The sequence below is a fragment of the Argopecten irradians genome, chromosome 4 (genome assembly GCF_041381155.1).
Source record: "Argopecten irradians isolate NY chromosome 4, Ai_NY, whole genome shotgun sequence".
Classification (NCBI taxonomy): Eukaryota; Metazoa; Mollusca; class Bivalvia; order Pectinida; family Pectinidae; genus Argopecten; species Argopecten irradians.
Genome location: NC_091137.1, coordinates 3628520 through 3646472, shown reverse-complemented (window position 1 = coordinate 3646472; position 17953 = coordinate 3628520). Strand labels below are relative to the sequence as shown.

At 36.9% G+C, this 17953-nt stretch overlaps 1 protein-coding gene across 3 annotated transcripts; it reads left to right on the top strand.

The window, feature by feature from the left end:
• The first annotated feature begins 4 nt into the window (after window positions 1–4).
• Window positions 5–17608, top strand: LOC138320393 (geranylgeranyl transferase type-2 subunit beta-like). Of its 3 annotated transcripts, none has more exons than XM_069263331.1 (10): window positions 5–154; window positions 1868–1975; window positions 2361–2558; window positions 4534–4639; window positions 5059–5111; window positions 5421–5643; window positions 5889–5977; window positions 8411–8485; window positions 8920–9030; window positions 13066–17608. In XM_069263331.1, exons 1-10 carry the CDS (start codon window positions 152–154, stop codon window positions 13105–13107), a joined length of 1008 nt encoding a protein of 335 aa, XP_069119432.1. In that variant the 5' UTR covers window positions 5–151; the 3' UTR covers window positions 13108–17608. The 3 variants fall into 3 exon arrangements, with proteins under 3 accessions (XP_069119432.1, XP_069119431.1, XP_069119433.1); XM_069263330.1 differs by having other exon boundaries at window positions 9140–17608; XM_069263332.1 differs by having other exon boundaries at window positions 8920–17608.
• The last annotated feature ends 345 nt before the right edge of the window (window positions 17609–17953 follow it).

Genomic DNA, 17953 nt, shown 5'->3' with positions numbered 1-17953 from the left:
TATTTGGTAATTTTCCGTTCCTAATTTTACATACGTCCTTAATATTTCCGGATTCAATGTTGACAGACAGAAAAAGACACGCACATTATGAAGTTAGATACGTAAAATTGTTATTAGTTATCTCTGTTAACGTGGATATTTAAAAGGAAACATGGTAAGTAAACAAAATCGAATTCTTTCTTTGTTATGTTGGATTATTAATCCAAATAGACAAATTACCGTAATTTACGAGTAACGAAGAACAGGGAAAATACATAATTTGAACCTGAATATTTTCAAAAATATACTAAACAAGCACTGGAAAAACCAAGCCATGAAATTTTTACCATCAACCTAGGAAAGACAGTATATTATACATAAACCTAACACATACTATTAAGGATTTTAAGCAATCACTTTAAATATTTTACCATTATTGTAAATATCACTATACATCTTTACAAGCCTTTTGTGGCTTCGCAATGATGTTGGACTGATGAGAAACTGATGAGAAACATATAACCACAGGAGTTTTACGTTCTGTCAATAATATATAGTATACATATATAAAAAAAATACCCCTATATACTATATAAATGGTATATAGGGGTATATTTTTATATATGTATACTATATATTATTGACAGAACGTCAAACTCCTGTGATATAACTTGTCAAGTGTATCAACCATCTTACCCTGTATCAGGACAATACAAATCATTGTATTTGTTCTTTGCAAAGATATCTTGTACACTTGTGGAGTCTTTAACCAGTAAACTTAAAATCGTAAAGCCGCTAACCTATTGTATCAGGGCGAGAGTAGTGTGCCGCCAGCCGGGCTCGAACCCGTGACCACGGACTTACTGGTCCGCTGCTCTACCGACTGAGCTAATGGAAAACCCACCCTAGCGCGAAGCTACGATATAGAAGCCGATCGTATCACTATGTACAATTAAAACCTGCAACACTATTCCCCACATTCAAACATGTTCGCCCCTGAACACAGACCAACCCAGGTTCTGTCTCCAATGTATGATGAATGAAGCCTCTTAATCTTGTATAGCTTTCACTTGGAGTGGCCTATGGCACCAAATGTAACAGGACGAACGTATAGTGTGCCATCAGCTGGGCTATAACCCGCGACACTGGACTTAATGGTCCGTCGCTCTACCGACTGAGCTAAAGGGAAGATCCCTCTAGTACGAAGATAATAAGGCAACCATATCACTATGTACAATTAAAACCTGCTACACTCTTACCTATATAATCAGAGAGGAGAAAATGTAGCAGCCAGACTAGGATTCGAACCTAGCTGGCACCTCCAAACACTAGCTGAATGCTCTACCACTGAACACCTCTCTCCTTTTTCAAAGTCTTCGCCCTAAAAGACATACAAGACCCATATACATTTTTGTACTGGCCACCATCTTTTTTGTTGAGCGCCATATTTGTAATAGGAGAGAAGAAAATATAGCTTCCAGACTGAGATTCGAACCCGGAACATCTAAACACAAGCCGAATGTTCTACCGCTGAGCTACCTGCATGGTGTACACTTGATCAAACCAGTCCAATCTCGCTACACTTTAATAATCAACAGGAAGTTGGGAAAATTTGGCCAGCAAATATTCCTGGTAGCTTTTGCTACAATTGTAGATACATGTGAATATTATAAACGAAATGCCAATAGATGGTAATCTCGAGCTCTTTAATCTTACTTAAAAGAAAAATCTTTTAATTATTCGTTTTACTTAAAATAAAAGATGATACTATCTCAAAAGTATATACAGTATATATAGATGTACTTCTTATACTCTTTTCTGTATACTAACAAGTGTAAAGATATACATATACCCTATATATATGCATGGATGTCTTTTATGTTGCAAGGGTACACCAATTAAAGATGTTGTGATACCAGACAGTGCTCAGAAAAGTTTACTTCTGCAGAAACACCGTGATTACATTGCTGCATATGGAACAAAGAAAGATGATTATGTAAGTAACTACAATATGTGTATAGCCGTGCATGTTTTCTTGATAATTAATTCATCCTTGTCTTTTTCAAATGGCAGCATGGTCACATTTCTCTTATATCAAGGACATATGTACCATGTGGCATGTGTACATATATGCAAGAATAGAATACATGTATACTAAATAAGTTATTAACAGTGCATGCTGTAATTTTAAATGAAATCATGTAGCACCCTTTCGTTGATCAATTTTGTATTGTAGGAAACACTTGAATAATCAGTATTTAATGATTTCACATGTTCAAATTAATCCTCTTGTTATCAAATATAATAATAATACCCGTAGGTACTGTATATCTTACAAATTGCTAACTTAATCCAAATGATCCCACTAACATTGTTTATAGGAGTACTGCATTACGGAATATCTACGAATGAGTGGCATGTACTGGGGCCTGACTGTGATGGATCTGATGGGGCAGCTTGACCGCATGGACAAGGACCAAGTTCTCCAGTTTATACAACAATGTCAGCATGAATGTGGTGGTATCAGTGCCAGTATTGGCCATGACCCCCACCTTCTGTATACACTCAGTGCAATACAAGTAAGTCATGACCCTCCACCATCTGTATTTAAACTCAGTGCAATATAGGTAAGTCATGACCCTCCACCATCTGTATTTAAACTCAGTGCAATATAGGTAAGTCATGACCCTCCACCATCTGTATTTAAACTCAGTGCAATATAGGTAAGTCATGACCCTCCACCATCTGTATTTAAACTCAGTGCAATATAGGTAAGTCATGACCCTCCACCATCTGTATTTAAACTCAGTGCAATATAGGTAAGTCATATCACCACCTCATGTACACATACTATAAGACTCCTTCCTATGTGAGGCTTGCCTCGGGTTTTACAACATTTTGTGATCCTGAGGATAGAATAACCCTATCCTTCATATCCACGTATGAAATAGTATTTTTCTTTCATGCCTCAACATTTTATTGCAATTTTACTACCATAATTTTCCGCCATTTTGAAATAAATTTGAAAAAAATGTGACTGCAAGTAAATTTTCCATGCATGAAAATTGTACGATATTTTCAACTCAAGTCCTGTTGTTTGTATCTTTTAAAGCAAATCCAGCCTAGTTTCTGAAAAGAATAGTTAAAATTTTACCTAGAAAATACAGTCGAGACTTTCTGAGCGACCCCCTGTATGTAGCGACTCCCTGTCTTATGTGACCTTACTTGAGACCCCCCAACGTATTTTGCTATATAATGGGCTGTTTTCAGCGACTCCCTGTCTTACGTGACAAGCGACCATGTTTTTACAACCCAAACATCATAAAAAGTCTGTCTTGAGCGACTTTTCATTCGCCTGAGGCCATAATTATGATAGATAAAGAGGTGTGAACATCGAACTAAACATCGACTGTTGACTACGATAAGAGTACATTACTGTGTAACCAGTTTTGACGGATCATGAAAGATCGTTTTTTTCCACAAAATTTTGCCTTATAAACTATTAAAAAGGCTAGATATCATTCAAATATCTCTCAATACTAAACAATGGCAAACATTGACAATTAATAACGGAACACATTAAATAAATCGGCATGTTTTATTTTGCCTACCGTATCATCCTATGGCTTGGCGTGGGTTACTCTCTTCTTGTTTTGTACATGGCATTTACGACCAAACATAATTTCGTTCTTTGATATGAGTAAACAGTCATTATAACTGCCATCCCATAGTCAGAAACCCTATATTTTCTTCAAAAGTTTCTCATTACACCAAAAAGTCTAGTAAAAACAAATGCACACGACTTGGGCTTCTGTAATGGCCGCCATTTGGTAGCAGTGTAGACTACGGTAGATTTGTAAAATTCATCAAAATAAAGCCCAGGTTTTAAAATGGTACCTCTACTGTACAGTAATGTTTTTTAATTTACACAACATCTGCGATTGTTTTGCAATGGTTGTTTTCTGACAAGTGTGATTTTTGTATTTTTTTTTCAAGCCTGAAATACAATTTTTTTTAATTGCAAAAAAAATGAGATTTTTAACCCAAAATTGAACCCCCTCCAGATAGAATTTTTTTCTTGAACAAAGTTTAAAACCAAGCATCAATGTATGCCTGCTTGTAATTTATAACTAGATCTAAATGATTTTTAATTAAAAATTTTTTTTTTAAATCATTTAAAAAAAATCTATTATTAATTTTGAGGTTTTTTTTAAATCAAGTAATTGATATATTTATAATGAAGAATAAATTTACAGACAATTAAAGACAGATTTTTGTACAGTGATGTTGCGGATGAACTTGGACTGCCTTAAGTGACTCCCTGTCTTATGTGACTTTTTTGTGATGGTCCCTTGGAAAGTCACATAAGACAGTCTCGACTGTAGTAATTTTGTTGATGTTGTGATGTCAAGAGGCTTTATTGCATGGGTAGCCATGACTCCAAAAACTTTGTATACATTACCAATAAATGGAATATTGTTACTGAATTGATATCTTTATCTAAATAACCACCTGTCCTTTTCTTGAATCAATGGAATTGTTACAACATTCTAGATCCTGACCCTGTATGATGCGATTGACATGGTGAATGTGGAGAAGGTTGTGGAATATGTGCAGTCATTGCAACAGGATGACGGCAGTTTCTATGGTGACAAATGGGGTAAGGGCAAGGAAATGAAGTACATGGCTTACCGGTAATGATACTTTCTTGACACAACATTAAGCCTAAATATGTTCTAACGATATATGCATACTAGAAAACATAAATTTGAGAAGTCATTAATGTATTTGTTTGGTGTCATATGTATACTATATCTATTATTCTAAAAAGTACTTTCATTAGTAATTATTTATCTTCTGAAATTGATAAGGTTATTACCAAGAGTATACAATTTTGTAATCCATAAATGCTAATTGGGCTGACAGCAAGTCATAGCACATTTATGACCATTTTAACTGCTAATCAAGCTTTGAATTAGTGCAAAAACAAAACACAGAATATTCATCAAGGTGATGTTAATTAATGTATTGTATGTAGTACTGAATTATCACTTTAATATTAATAACTTTGTGTTGTAGGTGAGGTTGATACAAGGTTTTCCTTTTGTGCCGTAGCTTGTCTATCTCTATTGGTAAGGAAGTACAGCTAATAAAGTACTGTTTATCTGCATTTAGACAAAGCTGTATACCTACACAATTTATATGTTTTGTACATTCTCACTCATGCTTTAAGTAGATTTTGTAAAATGTTTTTCTTTGAGATGTTTCTTGCTACAAGAGACAAAAAATTCTAATAAGAATTAAAAAGATAAAGATAAAATTTGATTCTATGATATATTTTAGCATGTCTTTTTTATTGTTGTTTAATAGGTAGAATTGTTTTTCTACAGCTTTATTTTTGTTTAAATGATCAACTTTTTGTTCCATGTTTTTGTTTACAGGGCCGACTTGATGCTATAGATGTGGATACCACTGTGGAGTTTGTAGTGACCTGTATGAACTTTGATGGCGGGTTTGGTTGTCGTCCGGGCAGTGAGTCCCACGCTGGTCAGATTTATTGCTGTGTAGGCACTCTGGCCGTCACTGGTCACCTTCACCTAATCAATGCTGACCTCCTCGGCTGGTGGCTGTGTGAGCGCCAGCTTCCCTCAGGGGGACTTAATGGTAAGTACAATACAGCTGTCACTTTTAGTCAACACAAAACTGTTACAAACTGTTTATGTTCTTTATCATTAAATGAAGAGCATGTAGTCTTACCCTTGTTCTGTGACATTCAAATTATGTACATTCTGGATCATATGGTTTTAGCATTCAGGCATTGGTGTGTCCTACAAGAACATCTACTGGCTACTTGATCAGCTAATGTGTAAATTGTAAAATGTAAAAGAGTTTATCTTTATTGTTTTAAGGTCGGCCTGAGAAGCTTCCCGATGTATGTTATTCATGGTGGGTGTTGGCTTCTCTCAAAATCATCGGGAAAATCCACTGGATTGATAAGGTACCTAGCTGTATGTTTGTGATTCTGACATAGTAGCTGTATTTTGTATATTTTTTTTTACAAAACTTTTCAAAATGTCAGCTACTGTCATTAAGATAAACTTCTGAAGAAAAGTATATCTGCCAGGCATAAAAGTTGTATGATGGTTAAAGCTTCATTCAGTGATTCAAGCATGAGTTGTGATACGAGTGGGTGTCATAGTGAGACATGCATGAGTTGTGATACGAATGGGTGTCATAGTGAGACATGCATGAGTTGTGATACGAGTGGGTGTCATAGTGACACAAGCATGAGTTGTGATACGAATGAGTGTCATAGTGAGACATGCATGAGTTGTGTACGAGTGGGTGTCATAGTGACACATGCATGAGTTCTGATACGAATGGGTGTCATAGTGAGACATGCATGAGTTGTGATACGAGTGGGTGTCATAGTGAGACAAGCATGAGTTGTGATATGAGTGGGTGTCATAGTGAGACATGCATGAGTTGTGATACGAGTGGGTGTCATAGTGAGACAAGCATGAGTTGTGATATGAGTGGGTGTCATAGTGACACATGCATGAGTTCTGATACGAATGGGTGTCATAGTGAGACATGCATGAGTTGTGATACGAGTGGGTGTCATAGTGAGACAAGCATGAGTTGTGATATGAGTGGGTGTCATAGTGACACATGCATGAGTTGTGATACGAGTGGGTGTCATAGTGACACATGCATGAGTTCTGATACGAATGGGTGTCATAGCAAGACAAGCATGAGTTGTGATACGAGTGGGTGTCATAGTGACACATGCATGAGTTGTGATACGAATGGGTGTCATAGTGACACATGCATGAGTTGTGATACGAATGGGTGTCATAGTGAGACATGCATGAGTTCTGATACGAATGGGTGTCATAGCAAGACAAGCATGAGTTGTGATACGAGTGGGTGTCATAGTGACACATGCATGAGTTGTGATACGAGTGGGGTGTCATAGTGAGACATGCATGAGTTCTGATACGAATGGGTGTCATAGTGACACATGCATGAGTTGTGATATGAGTGGGTGTCATAGTGAGACATGCATGAGTTGTGATACGAGTGGGTGTCATAGTGAGACATGCATGAGTTCTGATACGAATGGGTGTCATAGCAAAACAAGCATGAGTTGTGATACGAGTGGGTGTCATGGTGAGACAAGCATGAGTTGTGATACAAGTGGGTGTCATAGTGACACATGCATGAGTTGTGATACGAATGGGTGTCATAGTGAGACATGCATGAGTTGTGATACGAGTGGGTGTCATAGTGAGACATGCATGAGTTCTGATACGAATGGGTGTCATAGTGAGACAAGCATTGTTGTGATATGAGTGGGTGTCATAGTGAGACATGCATGAGTTGTGATACGAGTGGGTGTCATAGTGAGACATGCATGAGTTCTGATACGAATGGGTGTCATAGTGAGACATGCATGAGTTGTGATACGAGTGGGTGTCATGGTGAGACAAGCATGAGTTCTGATACGAATGGGTGTCATAGTGAGACAAGCATGAGTTGTGATACGAGTGGGTGTCATAGTGAGACATGCATGAGTTGTGATACGAGTGGGTGTCATAGTGAGACAAGCATGAGTTCTGATACGAATGGGTGTCATAGCAAGATAAGCATGAGTTGTGATACGAGTGGGTGTCATAGTGAGACATGCATGAGTTGTGATACGAGTGGGTGTCATAGTGAGACAAGCATGAGTTCTGATACGAATGGGTGTCATAGCAAGACAAGCATGAGTTGTGATACGAGTGGGTGTCATAGTGAGACAAGCATGAGTTTTGATAAGAGTTGGTGTCATAGTGAGACAAGCATGAGTTGTGATACAAGTGGGTGTCATAGTGACACAAGCATGAGTTGTGATACGAGTGGGTGTTTTAGTGAGACATGCATGAGTTGTGATACAAGTGGGTGTCATAGTGAGACATGCATGAGTTGTGATACGAGTGGGTGTCATAGTGAGACAAGCACGAGTTGTGATACGAATGGGTGTCATAGTGAGACAAACATTAGTTGTGATATGAGTGGGTGTCAAAGTGAGACAAGCATGAGTTGTGATACGAATGGGTGTCATAGTGAGACAAGCATGAGTTGTGATACGAGTGGGTGTCATAGTGAGACAAGCATGAGTTGTGATACTAGTGGGTGTCATAGTGAGACAAGCATTAGTTGTGATATGAGTGGGTGTCAAAGTGAGACAAGCATGAGTTGTGATACGAATGGGTGTCATAGTGAGACAAGCATGAGTTGTGATACAAGTGGGTGTCAAAGTGAGACAAGCATGAGTTGTGATTCTATCATATGTCATAGTGAAACATGCATTAGTTATGGTTTACCACCTGCTATATGTAGTGGTATGAATATGGTTCATCATACAGAAATGTATCATATGTTTCAGGAAAAACTAGAAAAATTTATTTTAGCTTGTCAAGATGATGAAACAGGAGGAATATCTGACAGACCCGGAGATATTGTGAGTGACATATTCAGCATTAAATTGGTGTTATAAACATACTGGATGCTTTTCTAGGAGTTTTTTCAGCAGAATGAAGGATTTTAAGATAAATTTTAAAGAGTAAAAAATATGAAATGTATCCATGAAGTGATAACATGTACAGTAAAACATGGTTATGATATTTTCACATTAGGATATTTTTTCTGAAAATGGTACCATGCTAAGTGAATATCCTGTATTTGGCTAGTGTAACCATTGTTATGAATATCAATTTCATCACTGCTCTACTCTTTTTAGAATATTTTTGCTAAAATTGAATTGTTCTAAAACAAGGATGCTTACAGTATTGGATAATGTTCTTATTGAAATAAGTAGTTGCTCTGAATGATACCAGCCAGATGAAGCAGTATGCTGTATGTGTGACAGTAAGCTATGGGTTTGATCTGTTGTAGGTTGACCCGTTCCACACCTTGTTTGGCGTATGTGGCCTGTCATTACTCGGCAATGATAACATCAAACGGGTGAATCCTGTATACTGTTTACCGGAGGACGTCATACAACGTGTGGGTATCGGACTAGAACTGTTATGATCATGACATATGTGTTTCAGGACGTCATATAACGTGTGGGTATCAGACTAGAACTGTTATGGTCATTACATATGTGTTTTAGGATGTCATACAACGTGTGGGGATCAGACTAGAACTGTTATGATCATGACGTATGTGTTTCAGGACGTCATATAACGTGTGGGGATCAGACTAGAACTGTTATGATCATGACATATCTGTCTCAGGATGTCATACAACGTGTGGGTATCAGACTAGAACTGTTATGGTAATTACATATGTGTTTTAGGATGTCATACAACGTGTGGGTATCAGACTAGAACTGTTATGATCATGACATATGTGTTTTAGGATGTCATACCACGTGTGGGGATCAGACTAGAACTGTTATGATCATGACATATGTGTTTTAGGATGTCATACAACGTGTGGGGATCAGACTCGAACTGTTATGATCATGACATATGTGTTTTAGGATGTCATACAACGTGTGGGGATCAGACTAGAACTGTTATGATCATGACATATGTGTTTTAGGATGTCATATAACATGTGGGTATCAGACATGAACTGTTTTGATCATGACATATCTGTTTCAGGACGTCATACCACGTGTGGGGATCAGACTAGAACTGTTATGATCATGACATATTATGTGTTTTAGGACGTCATACAATGTGTGGGGATCAGACTAGAACTGTTATGATCATGACATATGTGTTTTAGGATGTCATATAACGTGTGGGGATCAGACTCGAACTGTTACGATCATGACGTATCTGTCTCAGGACGTCATACAACGTGTGGGGATCAGACTAGAACTGTTATGATCATGACGCATCTGTTTCAGGACGTCATATAACGTTTGGGGATCAGACTAGAACTGTTATGATCATGACGTATCTGTTTCAGGACGTCATATAACGTGTGGGAATCAGACTAGAACTGTTATGATCATGACATATCTGTTTCAGGACGTCATATAACGTGTGGGTATCAGATTAGAACTGTTATGATCATGACATATCTGTTTTAGGATGTCATACCACGTGTGGGGATCAGACTAGAACTGTTATGATCATGACATATGTGTTTCAGGACGTCATATAACGTGTGGGTATCAGACTAGAACTGTTATGATCATGACGTATCTGTTTCAGGATGTCATATAGCGTGTGGGGGATCAGACTGGAACTGTTATGATCATGACGTATCTGTTTCAGGACGTCATATAACGTGTGGGGATCAGACTAGAACTGTTATGATCATGACATATCTGTTTCAGGACGTCATATAACGTGTGGGTATCAGATTAGAACTGTTATGATCATGACATATCTGTTTTAGGATGTCATACCACGTGTGGGGATCAGACTAGAACTGTTATGATCATGACATATGTGTTTCAGGACGTCATATAACGTGTGGGTATCAGACTAGAACTGTTATGATCATGACGTATCTGTTTCAGGATGTCATATAGCGTGTGGGGGATCAGACTGGAACTGTTATGATCATGACGTATCTGTTTCAGGACGTCATATAACGTGTGGGGATCAGACTAGAACTGTTATGATCATGACATATGTGTTTCAGGACGTCATATAACGTGTGGGTATCAGACTAGAACTGTTATGATCATGACGTATCTGTTTCAGGATGTCATATAACGTTTGGGGATCAGACTGGAACTGTTATGATCATGACATATGTGTTTCAGGACGTCATATAACGTGTGGGTATCAGACTAGAACTGTTATGATCATGACATATCTGTTTTAGGATGTCATACCACGTGTGGGGATCAGACTAGAACTGTTATGATCATGACATATGTGTTTCAGGACGTCATATAACGTGTGGGTATCAGACTAGAACTGTTATGATCATGACGTATCTGTTTCAGGATGTCATATAACGTTTGGGGATCAGACTGGAACTGTTATGATCATGACATATGTGTTTCAGGACGTCATATAACGTGTGGGTATCAGACTAGAACTGTTATGATCATGACGTATCTGTTTCAGGATGTCATATAACGTTTGGGGATCAGACTGGAACTGTTATGATCATGACATATGTGTTTCAGGACGTCATATAACGTGTGGGTATCAGACTAGAACTGTTATGATCATGACATATGTGTTTTAGGATGTCATACCACGTGTGGGGATCAGACTAGAACTGTTATGATCATGACATATGTGTTTCAGGACGTCATATAACGTTTGGGGATCAGACTGGAACTGTTATGATCATGACGTATCTGTTTCAGGATGTCATATAACGTTTGGGCAATCAGACTGGAACTGTTATGATCATGACGTATCTGTTTCAGGACGTCATATAACGTGTGGGTATCAGATTAGAACTGTTATGATCATGACGTATGTGTTTCAGGACGTCATATAACGTGTGGGGATCAGACTAGAACTGTTATGATCATGACATATGTGTTTCAGGACGTCATATAACGTGTGGAGATCAGACTAGAACTGTTATGATCATGACATATCTGTTTCAGGACGTCATATAACGTGTGGGTATCAGACTAGAACTGTTATGATCATGACATATGTGTTTCAGGACGTCATACAACGTGTGGGGATCAGACTAGAACTGTTATGATCATGGCATATCTGTTTCAGGACGTCATACAACGTGTGGGGATCAGACTAGAACTGTTATGATCATGACATATGTGTTTTAGGACGTCATACAACGTGTGGGGATCAGACTAGAACTGTTATGATCATGACATATTTATGTGTTTCAGGACGTCATATAACGTGTGGGGATCATACTAGAACTGTTATGATCATGACATATCTGTTTTAGGATGTCATATAACGTGTGGGGATCAGACTCAAACTTTTATGATCATGACATATGTGTTTTAGGATGTCATACAACGTGTGGGGATCAGACCCAAACTTTTATGATCATGACATATTATGTGTTTCAGGACGTCATACCACGTGTGGGGATCAGACTAGAACTGTTATGATCATGACATATTATGTGTTTTAGGATGTCATATAACGTGTGAGGATCAGACTCAAACTTTTATGATCATGACATATGTGTTTTAGGATGTCATATAACGTGTGGGTATCGGACTAGAACTGTTATGATCATGACATATGTGTTTTAGGACGTCATACAACGTGTGGGGATCAGACTAGAACTGTTATGATCATGACGTATCTGTTTCAGGACGTCATACAACGTGTGGGGATCAGACTAGAACTGTTATGATCATGACATATGTGTTTCAGGACGTCATACAATGTGTGGGGATCAGACTCGAACTGTTATGATCATGACATATCTGTTTCAGGACGTCATATAACGTTTGGGGATCAGACTCAAACTGTTATGATCATGACATATTTATGCGTTTCAGGACGTCATATAACGTGTGGGTATCAGACTAGAACTGTTATGATCATGACATATGTGTTTCAGGACGTCATATAACGTGTGGGTATCAGACTAGAACTGTTATGATCATGACATATGTGTTTCAGGACGTCATACAACGTGTGGGGATCAGACTAGGGCTGTTATGATCATGACATATGTGTTTTAGGATGTCATACAACGTGTGGGTATCGGACTAGAACTATTATGATCATGACATATCTGTTTCAGGACGTCATATAACATGTGGGGATCAGACTAGAACTGTTATGATCATGACATATGTGTTTCAGGACGTCATACAACGTGTGGGGATCAGACTAGGGCTGTTATGATCATGACATATGTGTTTTAGGATGTCATACAACGTGTGGGTATCGGACTATAACTATTATGATCATGACATATCTGTTTCAGGACGTCATATAACGTGTGGGTATCAGACTAGAACTGTTATGATCATGACATATCTGTTTCAGGACGTCATATAACGTGTGGGTATCAGACTAGAACTGTTATGATCATGACATATGTGTTTCAGGACGTCATATAACATGTGGGGATCAGACTAGAACTATTATGATCATGACATATGTGTTTCAGGATGTCATACAACGTGTGGGGATCAGACTAGGGCTGTTATGATCTTGCTGGCTGTGTTGGAGACTCATTGCTTCCATCTTTTGATTAAACTTTAATATTTATGTGGTGAACCTGAGAGTTGTGAAATAAGTACATGTTGTATGTGATTGAGTAACATAATGTGATAGGATTAGAATGTGAGATGTAGAAATTTACCATAAACCTGTGTTAGCTTTTATTAGTCTATACAATGTATAATGTATTTCTATGGCTTGTATAGTGTTTTTATAAGTATTACACAGAGGGCTTGATAAAATCCTATTAGACTAGAAAACTACCATTTAAAGGTTGATCAATTGCTCTTCTGATGTCGTAGAGAGATTATGTATAATTATGGGTTATTTCAACATTGCCAGTTAATGCGATGTATGACTAGTGTGTCTAAATATAGTGTCTGGTAAATGAATGCAGAAATCATATTGTCATGAAACACAACATTCCATATAAAATCATGTGAAGTTCTGACAATTCTGTTGTGTGTACTGTTCCGTCGATACTTGCGGGTAGGTATCCATTGTGACGACATTATTTTGGAAGCGAATCTCACATCATTTTCTCTGTTATAAAATATGACGTCATGACTCATAATCAATGCATACCACAAGGGCAGATAACTCTGTAGTATGCAAATACAGAATGGATAAAGGAGGATGTAAATGTTTTATCTGTATCGGGTTGATTGATTGTGAGATTAAGTTATAATTGAATGAATTAAGTTAATCTTTTTCTGAGTTTTCAAACATTTTAATAGTCTACGCATTTATTACTCAATGTTTATACTTCCTCATTGTGGGTATTATGTACTACAATATAATTTATACAACATAACTTAATAATTATAGTAACTGTTATGCAATTCAGTATATATCATATTTGCTGTAATTAGCGCCCCTCCCCTATGCTATTCAGTATATATTAAATTTGCTGTAATTAGCGCCCCTCCCCTATGCTATTCAGTATATATCGTATTTGCTGTAATTAGCGCCCCTCCCCTATGCTATTCAGTATATATTGTATTTGCTGTAATTAGCGCCCCTCCCCTATGCTATTCAGTATATACCGTATTTGCTGTAATAAGCACCTCTCCAAAATGATATTCAGTATATACCGTACAATTTGTATTTGCTATAATTAGCTCCCCCCCCCTCAATTCTATTCAGTATATACTGTATTTGCTGTAATTAGCGCCCCTCCCCTATACTATTCAGTATATACTGTATTTGCCGTAATTAGCGCCCCTCTCCTATGCTATTCAGTATATACTGTATTTGCTGTAATTAGCGCCCCTCCCCTATGTTATTCAGTATATACTGTATTTGCCGTAATTAGCGCCCCTCCCCTATACTATTCAGTATATACTGTATTTGCTGTAATAAGCCCCCCTCCCCTATACTATTCAGTATATACTGTATTTGCTGTAATTAGCACCCCTCCCCTATGTTATTCAGTATATACTGTATTTGCCGTAATTAGCGCCCCCTCCCCTATACTATTCAGTATATACTGTATTTGCCGTAATTAGCGCCCCTTCCCCTATACTATTCAGTATATACTGTAGTTGCTGTAATTAGCGCCTCTCCCCTATGTTATTCAGTATATACTGTATTTGCCGTAATTAGCGCCCCCTCCCCTATACTATTCAGTAGATACTGTATTTGCTGTAATTAGCACCCCTTCCCTATGTTATTCAGTATATACTGTATTTGCCGTAATTAGCGCCCCTCCCCTATACTATTCAGTATATGCTGTATTTGCTGTAATAAGCGCCCCTCCCCTATACTATTCAGTATATACTGTATTTGGCGTAATTAGCACCCCTCCCCTATACTATTCAGTATATACTGTATTTGCTGTAATTAGCGCCCCTCCCCTATGTTATTCAGTATATACTGTATTTGCTGTAATTAGCGCCTCTCCCCTATGTTATTCAGTATATACTGTATTTGCCGTAATTAGCGCCCCCTCCCCTATACTATTCAGTAGATACTGTATTTGCTGTAATTAGCACCCCTTCCCTATGTTATTCAGTATATACTGTATTTGCCGTAATTAGCGTCCCCTCCCCTATACTATTCAGTATATACTGTATTTGCTGTAATTAGCGCCCCTCCCCTATACTATTCAGTATATACTGTATTTGGCGTAATTAGCGCCCCCTCCCCTATACTATTCAGTATATACTGTATTTGCTGTAATTAGCGCCCCTCCCCTATGTTATTCAGTATATACTGTATTTGCCGTAATTAGCGCCCCTCCCCTATGCTATTCAGTAGATACTGTATTTGCTGTAATTAGCGTCCCCTCCCCTATACTATTCAGTATATACTGTATATACCGTAATTAGCGCCCCTCCCCTATGCTATTCAGTAGATACTGTATTTGCTGTAATTAGCGCCCCCTCCCCTATAAGCATCCCTCCCTTAAACGCCCCATTCCAATGAACACTGTTTAACAACATGTGATGCCTCAAACGTCAGCATTGTATCCCATATTTCGAATTTGCGACATGTCTTTTACATTTGAATCATGACATGATAATATAACGTGTCTCAAAGGATTAAAGTCATCTACATGTATGCATGTTTACTATAACAGAGTAATATATCATGAATACAAAAAGATTAAAAAATATGATTGATTTTTTTTCGTGCACAGCTTACATTTTGGCTTCCTTTGTTACAATTATTTAAAGATGCTCCACCGCCGACAGAGCATAAATGATATTCATCTTTTGAATAATAATTGGTGTTTATTCGTGTATATATATTTCTAATTAACACAAAAAATAATATAAAATATTTTATTTCGCTTTTGGTACATGCGTAATCAGTACATCAGTCCATATAGGATGTTGTACCACGGACTTTTTTCTGGATGCAATTAATTTTTGTTCTTTTTAACTTGAAGTAAAATTAAAAGCTCAAACTTTTCAACGGTGGTAATGGTGTTAAGTAAGTAACTTTTGTAACTGAAGAAAAGAACTAAATCGTCTGCTCCTATTTTTGATTGTGAAAAAATACCCTTTGTCAGCGGTGGAGCATCTTTAAGCGCCCTGTGCGCTAATTACAGTGGATACGGAAAGTAGTAAATCATAATTTACATTCTCCATACTATGTGTGTACCCAGTCATTTCTATAAATAATTATACTCTTAGCTACTTCCATGTAATGCTCAGTCTAACAAACTGTTGTATATCATATAATGTGTGTATTTGGATGCATATAGATGATAGTCAGATCAATCAAATAAAATAGTATTTGATAACTTTACAAATATGAACTTTACAAAAGGCAGTAGATATGGGTAGTTTTAAAACTTATAGACGGATGTAGAACACTTGGAATCTGTGCTTTTCTATGACAAAGATAGCACAAGTCATAGACCCCACAACTTAAATTATAATTTATTTGATACCATAACTGTTACATTAAATAATATCTTCGGAATCATGTTGGAAAAGCCATGTAGTATTGATAATCACGTGAGTTACACGTTTTTCGCCATAGTTGTGAAATGTTATTAAGACGAAATAAAGATATGGAATTTATTGAGAGAAATAAGTCTTGTTTGTAACTCTATTATCTGAAGATTAAATTAAAGATGGTTTAATTTACCTTGTATCTATTCTATATGAAAATGGTTTTAAACAAATTATTTAACTGAAGTTATAAGCAATTTTGAAGTTCAAGTACACTGTAATAAAATTGAAACGGGAGACTATTATATAACATATAATTATGTAAAAGTAACATGTTTAATTTTACTTAAAGTTGTGTGTCGTAATTTTCATACACACGAATATATATAATCAAGAAGAGCTTTCAACATGTTACCAACAATTTGAGAAGTTTTAATTTTACACGGATGAATTACAGCCCAAAATGAATTTTGACTACTGCCAAAATTCATATTTACGTCTAAGTGGTCTGTTATTTGATTTAACATTTTACAATGAATAGTAACTATGAAATGATTTCTTACAAATGTTTTTATCTAAATATATAAAGAGCATAAAAAACAAGAACTATTGAAGTGCATAAAATCTGTGCTTGTGCAAAGGCTTGTTAAGCATTATACTGTACAGGATATCTTTATCGGTGGCTTTAAACGATTTTGACGGCCTCATGGTTTGCAATACTTTTCTGAAGAAACAGCAAAGAAAGAGTTTCCAATCTATATGTATATACTAACATGTTTCTGGCCAGATATGATCAATGTCCAATTACAGGTGAACCAGGAAGGAACATTGTTTGATTTGGACAAATAACCCATGTTCCCTGACATCGTTACTAGATTTACTCATCAAATTTACATTGCTGATGCCATTACACACGGGTTTCCATGCTAAAGCTATCTTCCTTATTTTTTATTTAAAATAATTACGTTTTTAATATGGCAGTTCTATCTACATGTATTCTTTTTAATTTGAAAATTATCTGTATTAACATACATATGTAAATTATCATATAAAGACATGAAATAATAAACGAGTCTTGCTTTGGGATTCTTTTTTATTGTTTTCATTTTGGCGATTGAGATTTACACAAGGGTGTGGTCTGTTTTCTTAGAGATGACGGTTGTTACAAGGACATTTCTACCCAGACTGTTACAAATTCAGCCTGGCTTACTTTATTATCCTCTGAAATAAAAAAAAAAAAGATTTATTAAATCCATTAGGTTTTTACTGCAGATTATTGTCACTCTTGTATCACTAAAACAGACGAAAGCAGAGCTTAGGCTATTAAACATTTGTCAATAATACATGTGCAGTAGAATCAGAGTAAGAATTAATATTTAATAGAAACATGTGAACAGATAGGAAGCCAACTTGTGGGCGAGATTAACACCT